General features: G+C 30.7%; 6 protein-coding genes across 6 annotated transcripts in view; 2 read left to right on the plus strand and 4 right to left on the minus strand.

Moving 5' to 3' along the window:
• Positions 1-1,882, plus strand: part of LOC134827172 (F-box/LRR-repeat protein 16) — a 42,380-nt gene extending 40,498 nt beyond the window's left edge. The window contains exon 5 of the mRNA XM_063839743.1: positions 1,585-1,882. Coding sequence (XP_063695813.1) covers positions 1,585-1,882 — 298 coding nt within the window. The remainder of the gene's footprint in view (positions 1-1,584) is intronic.
• Positions 1,883-4,178: 2,296 nt separating this feature from the next.
• On the minus strand, positions 4,179-5,127 carry LOC134838158 (DNA-directed RNA polymerase III subunit RPC8). Its single transcript, XM_063853628.1, has 3 exons — positions 4,902-5,127; positions 4,664-4,847; positions 4,179-4,608 (listed from the first exon to the last, which is right to left on the minus strand). Exons 1-3 carry the CDS (start codon positions 5,010-5,012, stop codon positions 4,223-4,225), a joined length of 681 nt encoding a protein of 226 aa, XP_063709698.1. The 5' UTR covers positions 5,013-5,127; the 3' UTR covers positions 4,179-4,222.
• Positions 5,128-5,731: 604 nt separating this feature from the next.
• Positions 5,732-11,730, minus strand: LOC134836884 (cofilin/actin-depolymerizing factor homolog). Its single transcript, XM_063852155.1, has 4 exons — positions 11,605-11,730; positions 7,395-7,585; positions 6,879-6,984; positions 5,732-6,319 (listed from the first exon to the last, which is right to left on the minus strand). The coding sequence occupies exons 1-4, from the start codon at positions 11,605-11,607 to the stop codon at positions 6,173-6,175; spliced, it is 447 nt and encodes a 148-aa protein (XP_063708225.1). The 5' UTR covers positions 11,608-11,730; the 3' UTR covers positions 5,732-6,172.
• Positions 11,731-12,876: 1,146 nt separating this feature from the next.
• Positions 12,877-13,843, minus strand: LOC134827907 (large ribosomal subunit protein eL27). The gene is made up of 3 exons (XM_063840779.1): positions 13,707-13,843; positions 13,241-13,466; positions 12,877-13,182 (listed from the first exon to the last, which is right to left on the minus strand). The coding sequence occupies exons 2-3, from the start codon at positions 13,457-13,459 to the stop codon at positions 12,991-12,993; spliced, it is 411 nt and encodes a 136-aa protein (XP_063696849.1). The 5' UTR covers positions 13,460-13,466; positions 13,707-13,843; the 3' UTR covers positions 12,877-12,990.
• A 182-nt stretch (positions 13,844-14,025) lies between these two features.
• LOC134834523 (mitoguardin) lies at positions 14,026-16,904 on the plus strand. Its single transcript, XM_063849241.1, has 4 exons — positions 14,026-14,339; positions 14,406-14,562; positions 14,641-15,779; positions 16,615-16,904. The coding sequence occupies exons 1-4, from the start codon at positions 14,292-14,294 to the stop codon at positions 16,768-16,770; spliced, it is 1,500 nt and encodes a 499-aa protein (XP_063705311.1). The 5' UTR covers positions 14,026-14,291; the 3' UTR covers positions 16,771-16,904.
• On the minus strand, positions 16,857-18,781 carry LOC134834513 (ATPase WRNIP1-like). Its single transcript, XM_063849229.1, has 2 exons — positions 18,202-18,781; positions 16,857-18,145 (listed from the first exon to the last, which is right to left on the minus strand). Exons 1-2 carry the CDS (start codon positions 18,624-18,626, stop codon positions 16,924-16,926), a joined length of 1,647 nt encoding a protein of 548 aa, XP_063705299.1. The 5' UTR covers positions 18,627-18,781; the 3' UTR covers positions 16,857-16,923.
• Between the last annotated feature and the right edge of the window lie 14 nt (positions 18,782-18,795).

Raw genomic sequence — 18,795 nt, forward strand, 5'->3', positions numbered from 1 at the left:
TTCGAAAATTTTAAAAATTTTGTAAAAATGTAAAAAATTCATAAAAGCTTTTAACTAACTTAAAAGATCTAACTATTAAAAGTTAATTATTATTTAATTTATTAATTTATTTAAATTATGTAGTTATGAAAAATTATATTTTTTATTCAAATATTTGATTCCGTGAATCGTAAAAAATTGCAAATAATTCGAAAAATCATCCAAAAATTATTTTAGAAAATAATTTTTTCATTTTTTCAAATTAAATTCATTTTATTAAATAAATATTTTTTAAAAAATATTTTATAAATTAAAAAAAAATATTTTAAATTAATTAAATAAAAATTTTAAAATTAAATTATGTTTCTTAATAAAAAATTAATATTTTTTTTTATTAATTTAATTATTTTATTTTATTTAAAAATAAAAAAAAATTTTTTTTTAAATTAAATTAATTAATTAAAATATTTTACTTAATAAACTTTATTTTAAATTAATTAAATAAAAATTTTAAAATAAATTAATTTTTTTTTTTATTTTATTTAAAATTGAATAATTTTTTTTATTAATTTAATTATTTTATTTTATTTAAAAATAAAAAAAAATATTTTTTTTTTAATTAAATTAATTAATAAAAATTAAAAAATTTTACTTAATAAAATTAAATAAAAATTTTAAAATAAATAATTTTTTTTTTAAAAAAATAAATAATTTAATTAAATTCTTAATTAAAATTTTTTATGAATTTAAATTTAATTAAATTTATTTTAAATTAATTGAATAAAAATTTTAAAATAAATTAATATTTTTTTTTATTTTATTTAAAATTGAAAAAATGCGGAAAAAATTAAAACTAACAAAAAATATTGCAATTACAGGTCAATAATTTTTTTTAATAAATTAAAAAATATGAATTTTATTCATAAAATCCCCAAAAGTCCTTGTACCAAGAAATTCCCCATCACAATTTACAGTTAAATAACATTACAAGCAGTAAACAAAATTCCAATTTACTGTGACATGTTATTTATTCTACCTCTCTGTCCCATTCCACACATTTTTTTCATATATATATTTTTTTACGCCTATTTGCCCAGTTTGTGTCAGTCAATTGAATTCCATAATAATATGAAAGAATATAGGGCGATGAACGACATGCAACCCATTGGACTGGACACACATGTGTGCATTCGTGAGTCAATATTTTGTGCCGTGTTTTTGCCAATTTTACAGCAGATTGTCTTTCTGGAGCACGACACGAATTTTTTATATTATTTTACGACAAGAAAAAAAAAAATGAAAAAATTGGCACTTTGGGCAAAAAAATAATAATAATTATTATTGTTATTGCTACTTATGGCAATAAAAGAGCGATGATTGCACATTCACGCAAATAAAATACTTTTCTTTTTAAATATTTTATCAGAAGAGGTGACTTTCACGTGAATGCGAACATATGTGCGACAATAAATTATTTCTAACAAGTGTGATTTATGTCAAGTAACCCTTTTTTCCTTTTAAAAAGACACAAAATTCGTAATTGAAAAAGTTTTTTCCCCCCAATTTTCTTGATTTTTCTCATTTTTCTTTGTTTTTTCGTTCCAGATGCGTTCACATCACGGACATCGGTGTCGGTTACATTTCAACTATGCTGTCGTTAACTGCACTTTTTATGCGATGGTGCACGCAGATACGAGACTTTGGCTTGCAACACTTGTGCTCGATGCGAAACTTGCAGGTTTTATCGCTCGCCGGATGCCCGCAACTTACCTCAAGTGGGCTTTCGAGTTTGATTCAGTTGCGACACTTGCAGGAACTCGAACTCACCAATTGCCCGGGATCGTCGCAGGAGCTGTTCGAATATTTGCGGGAACATTTGCCGCGATGCTTGATTATTGAATAATTTTACACAATTTTTGTACGATATTAATTGAATTAACAAAAAAAAAGTTTATTTCTTATAGAAAAATTTATTGTCTGGTTAAAAAAAAAAGTTAAGATCGAATCTCATATTTTTTTTATATGAGTGAATTGATATTTTTAAGTGATATTTTTTTTTATCTAATCGCTAAATCATGAAATGACTTGAAAAATTTTCAGTATTTTTAAACATTTACTCGATTTTTGTCAATTTTTCTGAAATTTTTGTAATTAATTTTAGTAATTTTTCGTTCATTTCTTCCATTTTCAACAATTTTTCTTCAATTTTCGTCAATCGTTGTTCCGAAAATTCATTTTTTTCATCAATTTTTGAAGATTTTTCTTCATTTTTCATTTGCAACTTTTCTTTTCGATAATTCGAAGCCATCCACGAAATATCCGGGCTGCATCTAAAATCGCCAAATAAGTGATGAATCGGATAAAAACGAGTTCTTTGGTTATAACTTCCATCATCATAAGAAAATACAATATTTTTCGCGATCAAAAAATTATTTGCTTCCATAACTCGAGTACAAGCGACTTCATTATCGCCCCAATACAAAGCTCGTAGCTCCGGAAACATTTCAACCAACTTTTCAACATCCAAATCCGACAAATCGTTCCCGTACAAAAATATTTTTGTCAATTTTCGGTTGTTTCTCAGCAGCGAAACGGGAAATTCCGTCAAATTATTGCGTCTAAGTCGAAGATCACGCAAATTTGGCAGTTCAGCAAACAAATTTTCATGAAGTTCCGTCAGTTGATTCTCTCCAAGACTCAAAAAATACAAATTTGGCATTCCATGGAAGGTGTTTGGATGTAAATTTTTGATTTCATTAATATTCAAATAAAGTTCCTGAAGGTTTGAACAGCTGTGGAAGGCGTTTTCGTGAATTATTTGTACTCCAATGTTCTTTGCTTGTAAAATTTCAAGGTTTTCAAAGTATTTGCAAATGTTGTCGGTCCAAACGGGAATTAAACTGTTGTTGAAAGAGACACTTTGGACGAAATATGGCTCGTACGTTGATGGCTCCCATTGATATTTGCCCAAAGTTAGATGAATATCCTCAAAAGTACAATTAAACCCGCTTCTTTGACAGTAAAAAATCGGAATTTCATTTTCTGCGAAAACAAAAATAAGAAATTTTAAATAAATTATGACTCGGATTAGCAGTTTTTTAATCATTTTGTCCTAATCTGATAAAAACTGAACAAAAATTGAACAAAAATAGAAGAAAAATGCAAACTTATATAATTAAATGTTATCAGCTGGATGTTATCTTATAAAAATTATCAAAAAATTGATTATTTAATTTTTAAATATTTTATCAAAAATTGATTTTATTGCAAAAAAAAAAATTTTTTAAAATAAAAATCATGAAATCAGAAAAATTGACAAAAATCCATCAAAACTCTCTCCCAACTAGAACATAAAAAATGAAAATCTCCCAACAAAATAGTGCTTCTATGCAACTTTATAGACGTCGGATTAGAGCAACAGACATTTTCTTCTTTAAAATTAAAAAAAAAAAGAAAAATATCAAAAACTAGCGCAGCTTAACAAAAAATTACTAAATAAACAGCTCACCGCAAATTAAAAAAAAAATTGTAAATAAAAAAATTTCATGAATCATGAAAAATGTTAGCGATGCCTGTTGTTGAACTTTTCTATCCCCATTTATTAAATAACTCAAAAAAAAAATAATTAATTAATTATAAAAAAAAAATATTGTAAAATAAATTTCTTATTAAAAAAAAGTATTTTTAACGGGCTTCATATTATTTTATAAAATAAAAAAAAATATTAAAAATTAAATAATATTAAGCTCGTTTTCTTAAAAAAAATAAAAATAGTGGATGATCTCAAGATATAACTAATTATTGTAGCAAATGGTCGTCCAAAAAGATAAAAAATTGTACTTATGGATAAAACAAAAATATAGAAAATAGATTTTAATTGCTTAAGAATCCAAAAAATACAACTTTAGCAAATAAGTTAGGAAGAAAACAAATATTTTTAACAACAAAGAACGTTTTAACAAGATGGAGAATTACCTATTTTTGTTCGCAATTTTCGGAGAGTGACAAAAATTTTAGCAAAGAAAATTATTTTAAGCAAAATTTATGTTTCTTGTCAATTAAATGTTACTAAAAAAGAGGCAAAAAATTAATTATTATGAGCTGACCTGCACGTGTTACACAAAAAAAAGATGAAATTGAGACAAAATATAAAAAAATAATATTATTTTAAAGAAAAATCGAACATTAGAAGTGGACAAATACAACAAAAAAAGGAAATATTTAAAAAAAAATCTTGTTTTTTTTATTCATTTTCATCGAATGGTTCTTCCGTTTCCTCTTCGGGATCAACATTTTCGTCGTCGTCTTGGTTCTGTTGATCCCACCACGATAGCAATCCAAGTCCCGATTCATTTATGGCACCCGTTATGCGGTAAGGAACTTTGGGATCTGCAGCATTTGCTGAATTCGCTTCATCGCCAACTGGAGGTCCAATTGGACTGCTTTCTTCGAAAGTTTCTCCCGTGACTTTGAATTTAATCGGATTATTTATGTCCATGAAGAGATCATGATGGCCCCCATCTTCTAAAGGATACTCCCATACCCATGCTTGTTCCGCTTCTTCGTAGCGGGAGGGATGCTGTAATGCCGTTGCTGGTATTAAAATGTCATCAAAAAAGCCTAAAGTGACTGAAATTTGAGATTTTTAATTATTTTTCTTGAATTTAAAAGTTTTTAAAAGTACCATGAACGCCTTCCCTGCTACAACTGCGAATTTTTGCAGTAAGAACCTCGCCAATCATCGGTCGAAAAACGATATATCTGTAATGAACAACTGTGTGACTTGCTCCGTCGCCCGGTAAAATGATGGAATCTCCTAATTTTTTGATGTCTCTTAATGCGATGCATAAGCCAACGTTTAAAAGTACCTGAAAAATGTATTTTTGAATAAAATGCTTTGTAAATTTAAAGAATTTTCTTACTTTATTCGCTAATTTTCTGTTAATTTCGTCTTTTATTGCGTCTGGCAACTTGAGATGAAACTGTTCCGGGGGAATTCTGATTGTGTCTTTCAAATCTGCTAAAACGAACATCTTGTATGACTTTTGCTGATACTTTTTATTCGATAATTATCATCTTTTTGTGTGAAAATCTATTAAATTATAAGGAAATTGGTAAAATAAAAAGTGCATGTGTGATTTGTTTACTTTTTTTAATACGCTGACCAGATGTTCGGGACGTTTATTCTGAGTCGGCTGAAAACGATAACCCTTAAAGATTTTAGCGCCATCTGCGACATGAAAACAAGGAGGCTCGTGGCAGGATGGCATGCGAAATCCATAGTGACGGAGTGAGTCGGCTGAAAGTGAACTGTTATACATCTGTCAGGTAAGTATACCAGTACTGGTATACTTACCTGACAGCATATAACAGTATCACTTTCATTCGTCTCAATTTCGTCACTCGCGTCACTATGGATTTCGCTATGCAATCCGGTCATTAACTCAACTTTCAAGCCTTTCTTCCAAGCCTTTTATCCAAGTTGAACAAAAAAAACCTTTTTTAACCAAGTTTTGCTTTCACAGGTGCCTCGTTCGAATCCTCCAAAGACAAATATTTTTTTTTTTTCAATATTTATTTATCATTTTATTACAATACACATCATTTATTTATAAGTATGACAAGGATACATAATTATATTAATAAAATAGCGAAAAAAATGACTTGGACAAACTATTTAATAATGCTTTGATTTGACTTGGCAGCGTTTTGTTTTCTCTTATTTTCTCAAGTACAGGAAGAACGCAGGAAATGATAAATTTTGAAGTATTTTATTGATTTATTAAGGTATAAAGTACATTTTTGTTCATGTTAATTTAATTTAATTTTATTGAGGATATTTCTTGCTTTTTCATTTCAATATTTTTTTAAAGGATTATTTGATACTTTTTTTTATAATTATTTATAAAAAATTGAAGTTATTTCCGTTGTAGGTGTTGTTGTTGTTGTTTGATGTTATTGTTTTAATGAATATTCCTGATTTTTTTCTCTCTTATATGATAATAGTTTGTCTGATGATGAGTTGAATATGTATTTGTGTGCGACTTTTTTTTCCAATATTTTTCTTTATTTTATTTTTAATAGTAAAATATTTCAATCAATTGTAATTTAATGCAGATGCACAAAAATTATTGTTGTTGTTGTTGTTGTGAGTGTGTGTTCTGTGAGGAGAGTTGGCTGACTCTTGGCTGGCTTACTGGCGATCAGTGGCACGCAATTTTTCCTCCACAGCCTCTCGTGAAGCTTCGGACAAGTCAGTGGCTTGAATGTACTTTTGTACACCGACAAGGGACTTCTTTAGTGCATCGAAAGAACTAGAGTACAACATCTTTTTCTTAACCTGTGATGAAAAATTAAAAAAAAAATTTGTTAGCAAATGTCATAAAAATTTTTTTTTTAATTTTTTTAGTCATTTTTTGATGAATGAAAAAATTAATTTAGATTTAAAAATTTAATTTAATTAAATAAATAATTTATTAATAAATTTTTTATTAAATAATTTAATAAAATTAATTAAAAAAAAATTTTTTTTCATAAAATTGTGAAATTATTCAACACAAAAAAAAATGACTAATGAAAAATAAATAAAAAAATGTTGACTAAGTGTCGGCACTGCCGTTACTTTTAGCCGTATGAGCAGTTTCTTTTCCTAGTCAATCAATATTCCCCTCATAAATATTTATGTGATAACTGGCACTCTCCGAAATTTAATTGGATTAATATTTGAAGAGCGTGGCTATTGGGGTTGTAAAGATAAAATTCTCGGTAAAGTAGAATTTTTCCCATTCTCAAGCAAGAATCGAACTCGAGTCCCTCACAAGTAGAAGACATCAACGTCTAATACTCTGGACTACGACACGCATCTACGATTGTACGGCTTAATTGCAGTATAGTCTTACCTTAGCAGTATCGGGACACCATGACATGAGGAAGAGTTTTTGTTTTTTGGAACTTTCAGAGGTGCCTTGGCATTGATGCATGTACTCGAAGTCGAACAATCCATATCTGAAAGGAAATTTTTGGTGAGTATTTTTTGTAAAAAAATAAATTAAGGGCAATTTTATTGTCGAAAATGTTTTAAAGACCTAAAATCGAGTATCGAGCAGTACAATTTTTTAAAAATTTCTTATAATTTTGCAGATTTTATAAATAATTTTGAAAATTAAGATAAAAAATTAATTTTTATTTTAAAAATTGAACATTTTTGACTCAAAATTTGAAAAATTAATGAAAATTATTCTGATTTCAACTGAAATTTTAAAGATTTTTGTTCAAAATTAGTCAAAAAAATCAAAAATTTTCTTTCTTTTTAGATATTTAATACTCGATATTTCTCTTAAAAAATTTCAAAATAATTAAAAAGGAGAAAATCCAAAACATTTTCGACAATTTTAACACCGCAAACGAACTCTTACCGGCATTCTCCAGGTCCACCCTTTTGTATATCTTCGAGGAAGGCGTCGTACTGGGCATCACGTTCACCAATTACTTCAACGTCAATTTGTTTCTCATCACGGATGTAGAAAATGACGTAGCGATGCTTCTTATCTTTCTTGATTTCTTCATAAGTGGTTTTGCACACATCTGAAACAGTTACTCCTGATGCCTGTAAACAACGAAAAAAAAAACAAATTTTAATGCGATTAGTCAAATGTTCTCATTATATCGTAACCATATGGTCAATTTATCGCGACAATTCGCACTATTTGGCACATACACACGCACAACTACGAAAACACGGCAAGTGCTGTCATAAAAATAGACACAGACGAAAATTATTTTTTTGAACAATTTTACATTGACTGGCGTTACAAATCGCCATCATCATCGCCAGGTAAGGTAGCCATGTCACAATGTCTCTCGATCGGAAAAAGTTGATACTGTAATGAGGTTTCTTCGATTTGCGGTAACGAACTTTGTTGCAATGTTTAGAGAAAAATTAATTTATACAACGCAAACAACATTTCGACTCAAACCATTGGTGAGCAGTAATTAAATCTGTAGCTGCGGCAAAAGTATAAACGCGCGCGCGACAAGGTCACGAACAGTGCGGTTTATGATTTTTTTTTATTTATTTGTGATTTTTGCTCGTTAGTTTGCTGTAAATGCGGTTAATTAGCAAAGTTTCAGCTACTGTGCATTTAAATGAGATATTTATTGCAATTAGGAAGTCAAGTGTCGAGACGATCGTTGATTAAACTGACGAAATTCTGAGAATTTTTTTAAGAATTTTAATTATTTTGGATTTAAAAGTTATTTTCTGATGATTTTTTGGAGTGAAATTTTATATAAAAAATTATTTTTATGAAAAAAATGAAAAAAATTCGTACTTATTTTTCAATTTTATAAAATTATTTAATTGAAATTCGTTTAAAAATTAAAATAATTTAAAAAGTTGAGAAAGTCATCTCATTAATAATAACTCAAAGATTTTGCTTTTTTTTAAATTATTTAAAATTAATAAAAAGATAAAAATCTCACGTTATTTATTTTTTTTATATATAATTTATTTAAAATCAAAAGTTTTTTCATTTTATAAAAAATAAAAAAGTAAAATTCTTTTAATTTTTAATATAAATAAATTTAAATGTTCGTTTTTTAAAGAAAATAACAAATTTATTTAAAAATTTAAATTCTCGTAATTTATTTTTTTAATAGAATTTAATAAAATTTTAAATTTCTTCATTTTGACAAAAATTAAAAAATAAAATTAAAATTAAAAAAAAAAATAATTCTTTTAAATTTTAATACAATTGACTCAAAAATTTCACTTTTGAAAAAAAAATTAAAATTTAAAAAAAAATATTTAATTTTTTTAATTCATCAAAATTTTATCAAAACCTCTACATTTTGTGCCAAAATGATAAATTTCGTTAAAAAACTTCACACAAAAGACGTTCACACAATTTCTCGCTATCTTTATGACCAGTTTCCAGGCAATAAAATCACATATTTACGCATTTTTATCATTAAATACATCATTGTTGCAGCAAAATGTCTCACTCATAGCGAAGAGAATTGAAGTCAATGCTCTGACTCACTTTTGTTCATACATATTTTCGCATGTTTGTGGTCAAGTTATCATAATAATCAAGTTATTATTTACTTTAACAGGGAATTCCTTATTTTTCCGTCTCTCTTTTTTTGTTTGTAAAAATATTTTCGAGGTTATTTTTCAAAGTTCGTCATCAAAGTTGATAAAAAAATTAAAAAAAAAAACGAATTTTATAAGAAACAAAATAATTTTGATTCCAAATCGCCTCGATCAAAAAATTTTTACAAAGCAAAATAAACGACGAACGAATGTTTTTCACTCACATCATTTTTAAAAATATAACTCGACGAGAATCATCAACCGCAATGACTGTGTGTGATGATTAAAAAAATTTTCAAAGACGGAAAATTCTCTTCTGTGTAAAATCACATGTTCGAGTTTTTTAAGATGAGTGAATTACTGGATGAACAATAACACGTGTGTTTGTCGAAAAAGAAAAGTTTGGAGGCGACGAGAGAATTTTTCGAGAGAATGAAACACGTTTTTCAAAAAACAGACGAAAATCGTCTCTAATGTGGGTTAATTTATTTAAAAAATTCGCCTCGTGGGATCTTTAATGATATTTTAGGCGAACAGGTGATGCGTGGATTTAATTTTAATGAAAATGAATGGAAATCAAAAGGGGTTGATTTGCGTTGAGGGACGAATTTTAATGATTTTTAACAGATTTTTAAATGTTTCTCCATTTTTGCCAACAAAATTTCACGAAAAAGGGAAAAATTGTCAGGATAAATGAAGATTTTGAGCAAAAAATAATTAATTTAGTCCTAAAGCGAAACCAAAATTGTGAGAAATGCACAAAAATTGGCTTTAGACAGGACAAAAAGTCATTCTCACGTGTTTTTTTTTCTTTTTCCTCCTTCATCATTCAATGCATTACAAATTGAATGATTGAATAAAATTTATTACTAATCATTCATTACTCACTCATATGTTTCAGGAACAGCGCGACGACGACGACGCAATAATATAACGTACCAATCACACACCGGACCATATTTAGAAAAACAATTCATTCACCTTAAAAAAATAAAATTAAAACGTGTGCGTTATTCGTCTTTATCAATTGAACGACTATTATGGTAAACTTTTTTTTTTATTTTTTTTTAGAAAGACCTAAAAACATTTTTTTTTTGCTTCAACGATTATCTGTGTTTTTTTTTTCTTTTTTTTTTGTGTTTTCATGTAAACAACTTTGGCGAATAATGCAAGTCAATTGAAAATGATAAGAAAATATCCGAAAGATAACACACGTTTGACCTTGAAAACCCGCATTTTCGGAGAATCAGCCCGAAGTCAAAAAAAAAAAACGGTACCGACAAAAAAAATTGAACGTAGGTGTGGATGATGTCAAAAAAATGAAAAGAAATTTAATTGTAGAACACCGAAAGTGAGAGAATTAAATTTCTTTTTCATAACAACTGCAGATGTTTTGATAAGATTTTTTTTGGGACGCATGTGGAAATGCATTGAAAAGTTCAACGCCCCAAAAAAACATTTTTTTTTGTGAAAATTCGAGCTCTGTGATTTTTAATCGCGATGACAATCATAGAGTTTATGAATCATTCTTGATCAAACACAAACACACAAACGCGACTCGCTTTCTTATCCAGATATCCAGCGAGTGATATTGCAAAAAGTTGCGTTTGTGTGCGAGTCGAAATTTCATTCACGTTCGTTCGTTGAATAAAAACCGGGGGACACTACTACCAATGAACGCATGTGTATTTGATAAAAATACGAGGCAGAGCTGGAAATGGAGTTTCCTGTATTGCCGTTGCGTTGTAGGAAGGGGAGCCCTTGCCAACGTCGTCTCTGCCATTTTTGCTGTGTGTGTGTCGATTTTCGTATAAATGAATCATATTCACTCTTTTATGCCCATATAAGGCAAAGTCGGTATTTAAAGGAGATCTCCATACAAATACACACGGAGAGCGACGTATTTGCCGTACGCCACACACGAGACACCGCGATATAGCAAAAAAATTGAGACTTTTTCAAGATTTTCCGTGCTTCGGGTCTCGCAGCGGAGTCTTTTGAGACTTTCGGCGATTTATGTAACCACGAGTGGGGTTCACTTGAACAAAATTTCGTGATGCTTGCTTGGTTATATTTACCTACGCAAACAATTTTTCTATAAATAGAGCACACACAACGGCATCGAGTTGGAGATTTTTCATCATCATCATCATCACCATGAAATTTCTTACACACACACACACAGACACACATGCATGCGACGTACGTTCACAGAGCAACGGTAAAGGGAAATCTTTAAATGCAATTTCCAAGACGAAAAACGCCTCTTTTACGCGTGAAAAGCTCTCGAATGTCTCGGCATGGCACGACTTGTGTCTTTTTGCACTCAAGTTTTGTGCGATTTTGGGTATTTTCACTGAAAATTTCGTTCACTCGATTTTTTTCGCTGCTCAGGGTGTGAACAAATAAATGGCGTCGTCGTCCGCTTTCAAGCCGGGTGATTTTTCGCCAATTTTCTGCGATTTTTGACGGCACCACGCATCAATTGCACTTTTTTTCGCACCAAGGATCAATGAGGAGTCGCTACATACCATTTTTACTGCGTTTCCTGCGTTTCCAAGGGATGAATACTTCTAGAGCTAAAAATACGTCTGTGTCTTGTCTCTGTCTCTGCTTATTTGAATTTCGACGGATTTTTAGGGTTGCCGAGTCGCACGTTCCATATGCGGGTTGTTTTCGCGCGAAAGCCTCATCCACGTGTTTAAATTCGCACGAAAACAGTAGAGTTGCCAAATTGAGACGAATGAAAGTGATAATGACTTAAGACTTAAAATTTAAAGACTTAAGTGACTTAAAGTTGAATTTAAGCAAAATAAATTTAAAAGAATTTGAATTTATTTGAAGTTAAAGTCAAAGTCATTAAAGTCAAGCTTAAGTTTGAAAAAATTTTTTAAAACAATTGACTTAAACTTTTACTTTACAAAAATAGGACTTAAGCTTAAGTTAAAGTCATTAAGTCAAGATAAAGTTGATTTTTTCTCATAATTATGTCAGAATAAGTCATTTAAAAACAGTTGACTTAAGATTTTACTTAATAGAAAGATAAGTTAAGCGTAAAAAAGACTTAAGTCAATGTAAAGTTGACTTTTTCTTAAAGATTAAGTAAAATTTTTAAGATTTTTTAAAATTAAAAAAATATTGGCTTAAGTAATTCGCTTAATTTAAGTTATTTTTCCTTAACTTAAGTGTTTCATTCGTTATTTTTTTTTTATTTTCTAAATTTTTATCTCAAAAATTTCTGTTAAAATTAATGTCATTTTAATTTATTCTAAATCTTAAGTTTTAAGTCAAATTTTTAAGTTTAGAATTTGAACTTAAAAAGATTTGTAGTTACGATCAAGAGAATTTTAAGTGATTTTTAGATAAAAATAATTTTTTTAAGAAGAAAATTAAGATTTTTGTTTAATTTTTGCTGAAAGGTTTTATAATTGAAAATTTTTGAAATCTATTTTTGAAGAAAAAGACTCAAATTGTATTAGATAAAAATTTTAAAATGATTTTTTCAACTTTTTTATTTTTTTCTTGAGACTATAAAAGAAGTTTTATCGATGTTTGAGTCAAAAATGATCAGAAAAGCTCTAAAAATTACAAAATTTATTTAAATTTAACTTCAAACTCTCAAATCCACGTCAGGATATCTTTAAGATAAAATAAAAAGTTTTATTAAAACCCATTTTTTGATCTTTTAAATTCAGTTTTAAGATTTTTTACTCAAAAAAGGATAAAAAAAGAGAAATTGGACAAACAACTCAAAATATTTGATTGAAAATTCATTGAACAAAAACCAAAAATAAAAAAAAACATTTTGCAGAGAATGTACCAGATATAGTCCATTTATTATTTTTTTCTTGTTTCATCAATGAGCAAGTTGTTGTTTTGCCCAATTTTTCATAACATTTCCAAATTGTTGTTGTTGTTTAGAAACGGAGCTTTTGGAAGAACCATTTGTTCTTGCCGCTCTTGTATCTGTCCTCGAACTTCAATCTGATGGCGTGACGGGCCTTTTTGCGCTTAATGGGGTCCTTCAAGTCCTTGGGCGAGTATTTGGCATCCAAGGTGACATCGGGAACGCTGTAACGTGTGGGCATCATGTGGTTGTAGTTGACCATCTAAAAAAATTAAAAAATTAACCTCTCGAAACGAAAAATCGAAAAAAAAGAAAATTACCTTGATGAAAGGCTTAATCTTGGACTTTTTGTGGATCTTGGCCTTGTTCATTCTGCGTGTCACGCGTTTGGGATAACGATCGATGCCAGCAACCAAGGCATGTCCGAATTGCTTGTCTGGAGTTCCATCATCGAATGTCTTCAAAATGATGGCTTTGCGCCCAGAATAGCGTCCTGACAAGACAAGGACGACCTTTCCGTTTTTCATAATCTTACCCATTGTGGAACTGCAAAGAAAAGAGAAAATTTCAAGATTATTAAAGGTTTTTCGAAATATTCGGAACAAATGGCTGTGATGCGACATTCAATTGGTGTTGCGGGCAGCATGCAAAATAAATTTTGTCATTTTTCACAGGAAATTTCTCGTTTGCGTGTCAATTTTCATGTCGTGTCACGGCGTTTTGCAGCAAATTTGCGATTAAAAGCACTTTTATGCAGTTATTTGCAGTAATAAAGGCAATAATTACCGATTATTTGTTGTCTTCCACGTGAATCTTTTGCGATTTCAGACAAAAAGAACTGTCAAGCGTCGTCGATGAGTGTCATCGGGTACATTGGCGACCATATGCGACAAATTTATTCAAAAATTTCGTTTTAATTTTTATGTTTTTCCAATTTTTTACATGAAAAATCACTAAAAATTTAAAATTTTATATTTTTCATTAATTTTCAGCTAAAAACCTTCAGATTAATTCAAAAAATTTAAAATTTCCATGAAAAAAATTAAATTTTCCATACATCTTTACACGCTATGAAGAAATCGAACCAAAATAAACACATCGAAGAGTGAAAGCATTCGTCGCATATTTTTCTTGCATAATTGTTGCATCAATTTAACTCAAAATTTCCGTGTCATCCGCTAATTTAAATGCAAATATACGTAAAATGGTGCTTTTTGGCCTCAAGAATTCACTAAACGACGACTTTGGGAGCCAGAAATAGTTAAAATTCGACACGATTTTTTTTTGTGTGACACTTTCCTGTAAATATTTCGATAAAAATTACTTGTTTTCACAGAAATCGTGGCTAACTTACGATTAAATTTACCAAATATGAGTAGCATACGGGTTCTTCCTTTAAATTTAAGTACAACACAAAAGGTAATTTTTCAAAAATTTAAAAAAATCAAAGAGCCCTTTGTAAAAACCCTTTTTTCTGATTTTTAGATAGTTGTTGCTGTTTCTGTTACCGCCGGCGTCGCGTTAGTCGGTATCTTAGCGAATGTCTTGGGACGTCGGAAAGCCATGAAGCTTGGGCAACGGCGAGCTCGAAGAGGTCCGAGTGGTAGAAGGACAAGAAATAGCATCCGAAGTCCTAACAATGGTTCGTTTTGTCTTGTTTTTGTTACGCAACACGTGCGTTTTCGCATTTCAAGAGTAAAAAAATTGATTTTTCTTGTAGATATGATTTCTCTTGCTGGTTCAAAAGCATCCGCGAGATCAATGAGCCCGGGAGGAAGTGTTCATGCCATGTCAGATCGTTTATCGCTCGCTTCTGGATCGTTAGGGGCTGGCGTATTGAACGCACAATTGACACCCCAACAGCTCGGAGTGATGGGAATGGAAGCTTTAGAGACGGTAATTGGGTATTGGGAAGATGCCTTGGCTCAACATTCGTCCTCAGCTACTTTATCGCTCATGTCGCCGGAAGATTCAGAGTTTTGCAAGGAAATTCACAATTTACTCGATGTCGCGTACGCTTTGCAGGAACAAAGTGAGTTGTTATTTTTGGACGAACGTTCGGTTTTGTTCCGTGAAGAGGAAATCCAACGAGAAGTAGCGAGTTTACACGGGAGTCGCGTCAACGGAAGTCATCGAGGATCCGATCCCGGTTTGGATTCCGGCGAAAGTTTCGCTTCTGCCTTAGATCAAATCGCAGATTTACGTGAATTTGAAGATTTTCTCGAAGCACTGCCCGAAATGGAGAAATATCCGTTGTACCAAAGTGCAGTTAAGCATCTCGAGGAGCAACCAGTGCCGTATCGCAGTATTCGAACGGAAATGGTAAATTGCTCCTCCGATGCAGAATATCTCGCAAAACTTCATTGTCTTCGACTGGCTTTCCAATATTTGTCGAAAGATGACACAAAGATGAAATGGATCGAGGATTGTGGGAGACAAGTTCTAACTGATTTACTATGCTTGGCAGACAAAGATCCAAAAGATTTTTTGGTAGCATATGAGTCGATGGTTGAATATTTGCACGACGAAAACAATTGGGAAGAAATTGAGCGGGAACTTGAACTGCGGAACGTGAAGGCAATGACATTTTACGATATTTGTCTGGATTTTATTGTGCTCGATGCATTTAGAGACCTCGATGCGCCTCCTTCAAGCGTATTGGCAGTTGTGCAAAATAGATTTTTGACGAATGGATTTAAGGAAACGGCATTGGCAACAGCAGTGTGGAGTGTGTTGAAGGCAAAAAGACGATTTTTGAAGTTTCCTAATGGATTTATGAGCCATTTTTATGCCGTGAGTGAGCATACGAGCCCGATATTTGCTTGGGGATTCTTTGGACCGAACGAATATTTGTCAGAAGTAAGTTTGAATTTCTTTAAGATAAGTGCAATTTTTAAAAAATGTTTCATTTTTCATTTCAAATAATTTTTTAAAAGTCGAAAGTGGAAAAATTATTCATGATAATGTTTATTTTTTGGTTTTTATGGTTAAATATTGATGAAAATTTTAAAAATCTTAATTTAAAAAAATGTTCAAATTTTTTTTTGTTTTTACAATTTTTGACTAATTTTCGACTCAAGAATTAATACATTGAAATTTCACTTAATTTTTTTAATTTTTTGAACATCAACAAATGCCTTAAAAAATATTAATTTTTATTATTTTCTCAAAAATGAGGAAAATTCTTTAAAAAAAAATATTAAATGTTAATCAAAAAAATTTGTATAGCTTTAAAAATTATCAATTTTTGACTAAATAATTCAAAAAATTCGTATTTTTATTTTAAATGTCAAAAAGGCCTTAGAATATTATTATTCTTTAGGAAAAATATTTAATTGTGATGTTAAAAATTCTAAAAATATTCGAAAAAAATTATAATTTTTTGGTTAAAAAATTTATCAATTTGTAATTTAATATTTTTAAAAAAATTTTTGAATATGAAAAAAGGCATTAGAAAATTATTGAAAATTTTAATTTTCTCAAAAAAGAGAAAAATATTTTGAGGAAAAATATTTAATTTCAATAAAAAATGTTAAAAGCTTTGAAAATACTAAAAATTAACCAAAAATTTTTTAAAAAATTATTGATTATAAAAAATTTTCATTTTTTTTTAAATATTTTTCAAACAATTTTTGAAAATTTCACTTTTTTCTTAAAAAAAAATTAAATTTTAACATTTTTTTTTTCATTTTAGGTGTGTCATTACTTCCGCGATCAAATGGTGGATTTCCTAAAAGACCTCTACAACTTCCAAAAAGTACGTTACACGACAGTTGAAGACTTGGCGAGCGACATTTTCACTCTCATGAAACAGCGCGTCGACAACATTGGCGTCAAATTTAGTCAATAAGCGGTTGTTAATTCTTAATTATTAATTATTCTCGAACAGATCAATATTAACGGGGACTATCTTGATTTTTGTTATAAGAAATCAAAAAAAAAGTTATTAATTTTAATTCAGTTGACTCGGAAGTGGTACAAAAAATAAAAAAATTACAATTATTTAGAAGAAATTGACGTCTTCAAGTCCTTCTGGCATATAATCGAATCCTGATTCGTCTTTGTGAAGCGTATTATATCCCGCTGCATATCCCAAATCCTTCATGAGCTTCGTCGGGGCATTTCTCAAGTGTAACGGAACTGCTGGTTGTGCTCCTTGATGATTTTTTATCATATCCTGACAGCGTTTCATTGCGTGGTATGTTTCTGTACTTTTAGGCGCTCGTGCCAGATACACCGCACATTGAGCGATAATGCAATCAGCTTCTGGCATGCCAACTAATTGAACAGCTTGCAAGGCATTTAAGGCGACAGCGATGGCATTCGGGTCTGCCAAGCCAATGTCTTCGGAAGCAGCTCGCACAAGACGTCGACAAATGTAACGAGGATCTTCGCCGCCGATCATCATCCGTGTCGCCCAATATAAAGCTGCGTTATCGTCACTTGCGCGAATTGATTTGTGCAATGCGCTGATCATATCGTAATGTTGATCGCCTTTTCGATCGTAAAGAATGTGAGATCGCTTGATACCGTCTTTTAACTCATCAATATTTAACTTTAGAATCCCATTTTGCTTTTTATCCTTCAATTTTACGGCTTGAATGGCGAGTTGAAGACTATTCAAAGCATTTCTTGCATCGCCATCACTCATTTCCGCGAGCCATTTCAGAGTTCCTCGTTCTACAATCATTTCCGGGACATATCCTAACGTTTCAACATCCGCTAAGGGCGCATCTTTATCCACACAAATGCCTTTGTACACCTCAAGACCACGCTTCAGTATCTCAATTAACTCATCAGTTTGTAATTTTTCCAAAACAATCACGCGACATCGCGATAAAAGAGCGTTATTCAAGGAAAATGAGGGATTTTCTGTCGTTGCACCGATTAAAGTTATCGTTCCGTTTTCGACATGCGGTAGAAAGATGTCTTGTTGCGCTTTATTAAAGCGATGGATCTCGTCCATGAAGAGAATTGTCTTTCGTTTGAACTTTGCTTCGTTTTTGGCAACTTTTATAATTTCTTTTATGTCGTTCACGCCAGATCCGAAAGCCGCAGAGGTTTTTACGAACCGTAAAGTATTGGAATCTTTACATTTTTGGTGAATTACGTTCGAAAAGGAAGTTTTGCCGCATCCAGGAGGTCCCCAAAGTATCATACTCGGGATTTCAGCGTTTTCGAACAACTTTCGCAGTACTGTTCCTTTGCCCAAAATGTTGGATTGCCTAAAAAAATTGAAATTTCATCATTTTTGAACTTTTTAACGGCAAAAAAGACTCACCCAATCAATTCTTCAATAGTTTTCGGTCTCACTCGTTCCGCCAATGGAATGTTGCTCATACTTTCTTCATCTTTTTCAACTTTTTGATCGCTCAAAGACTTGCTAGATGTCATTTCCGATGGTTCTTCATTTTCATTCGATGTCAAATCGATCGTTTTTTGCGGAATTTTCTTGTTATTTTTGGCAATATTTCTTCCAGGACTCAATTTTTGCTTCTTTGGTGCCGGATTGAAGCTCTTTTCGAACAAAGGAAATGCTCGCTTGCCATCTCTGACATTTGTGATGTTGTCGGAACTTCGATTTGGAGCTTCCTCTTCTTGCCGAAGGAAGATACAACGATCGACGTGGTCAACAATCTCTTTGGAGCTCATGAATTTATCACAAATGGGACAAGAAACTTCCTGCTCGGCATCATCGTTTTCCATTTTTGACTTAAATTACGAAGAATTTTTGATGAAAAGTTAAATTTTTAGAGGAAATTTGGATTTTTTAGCTTAATTCAAGCGTCAAATACGAAAATTACATGGAAATAGTACGAAAAATTTATAATTTTGAAGAAATTTTCATTCGGCGCCTTTTATTTTTGTTTACGTT

The sequence above is a fragment of the Culicoides brevitarsis genome, chromosome 1 (genome assembly GCF_036172545.1).
Source record: "Culicoides brevitarsis isolate CSIRO-B50_1 chromosome 1, AGI_CSIRO_Cbre_v1, whole genome shotgun sequence".
NCBI lineage: Eukaryota > Metazoa > Arthropoda > Insecta > Diptera > Ceratopogonidae > Culicoides > Culicoides brevitarsis.

Coding starts and splice junctions, on each gene's coding strand:
- LOC134836884 (XM_063852155.1), bottom strand. Junction 6,985..7,394: donor GGTGGACCTGGAGAATGCCG/GTAAGAGTTCGT, acceptor ATTTCCTTTCAG/ATATGGATTGTTCGACTTCG. Junction 6,320..6,878: donor GGTGTCCCGATACTGCTAAG/GTAAGACTATAC, acceptor TTTTCATCACAG/GTTAAGAAAAAGATGTTGTA.
- LOC134834513 (XM_063849229.1), bottom strand. CDS start 18,626: ATGGAAAACGATGATGCCGAGCAGGAAGTTTCTTGTCCCATTTGTGAT. Junction 18,146..18,201: donor ACTATTGAAGAATTGATTGG/GTGAGTCTTTTT, acceptor CAATTTTTTTAG/GCAATCCAACATTTTGGGCA.
- LOC134827907 (XM_063840779.1), bottom strand. CDS start 13,459: ATGGGTAAGATTATGAAAAACGGAAAGGTCGTCCTTGTCTTGTCAGGA. Junction 13,183..13,240: donor AGATTAAGCCTTTCATCAAG/GTAATTTTCTTT, acceptor TAATTTTTTTAG/ATGGTCAACTACAACCACAT.
- LOC134838158 (XM_063853628.1), bottom strand. CDS start 5,012: ATGTTCGTTTTAGCAGATTTGAAAGACACAATCAGAATTCCCCCGGAA. Junction 4,848..4,901: donor ACAGAAAATTAGCGAATAAA/GTAAGAAAATTC, acceptor TACATTTTTCAG/GTACTTTTAAACGTTGGCTT. Junction 4,609..4,663: donor TAGCAGGGAAGGCGTTCATG/GTACTTTTAAAA, acceptor CTCAAATTTCAG/TCACTTTAGGCTTTTTTGAT.
- LOC134834523 (XM_063849241.1), top strand. CDS start 14,292: ATGAGTAGCATACGGGTTCTTCCTTTAAATTTAAGTACAACACAAAAG. Junction 14,340..14,405: donor ATTTAAGTACAACACAAAAG/GTAATTTTTCAA, acceptor TCTGATTTTTAG/ATAGTTGTTGCTGTTTCTGT. Junction 15,780..16,614: donor CGAACGAATATTTGTCAGAA/GTAAGTTTGAAT, acceptor TTTTCATTTTAG/GTGTGTCATTACTTCCGCGA.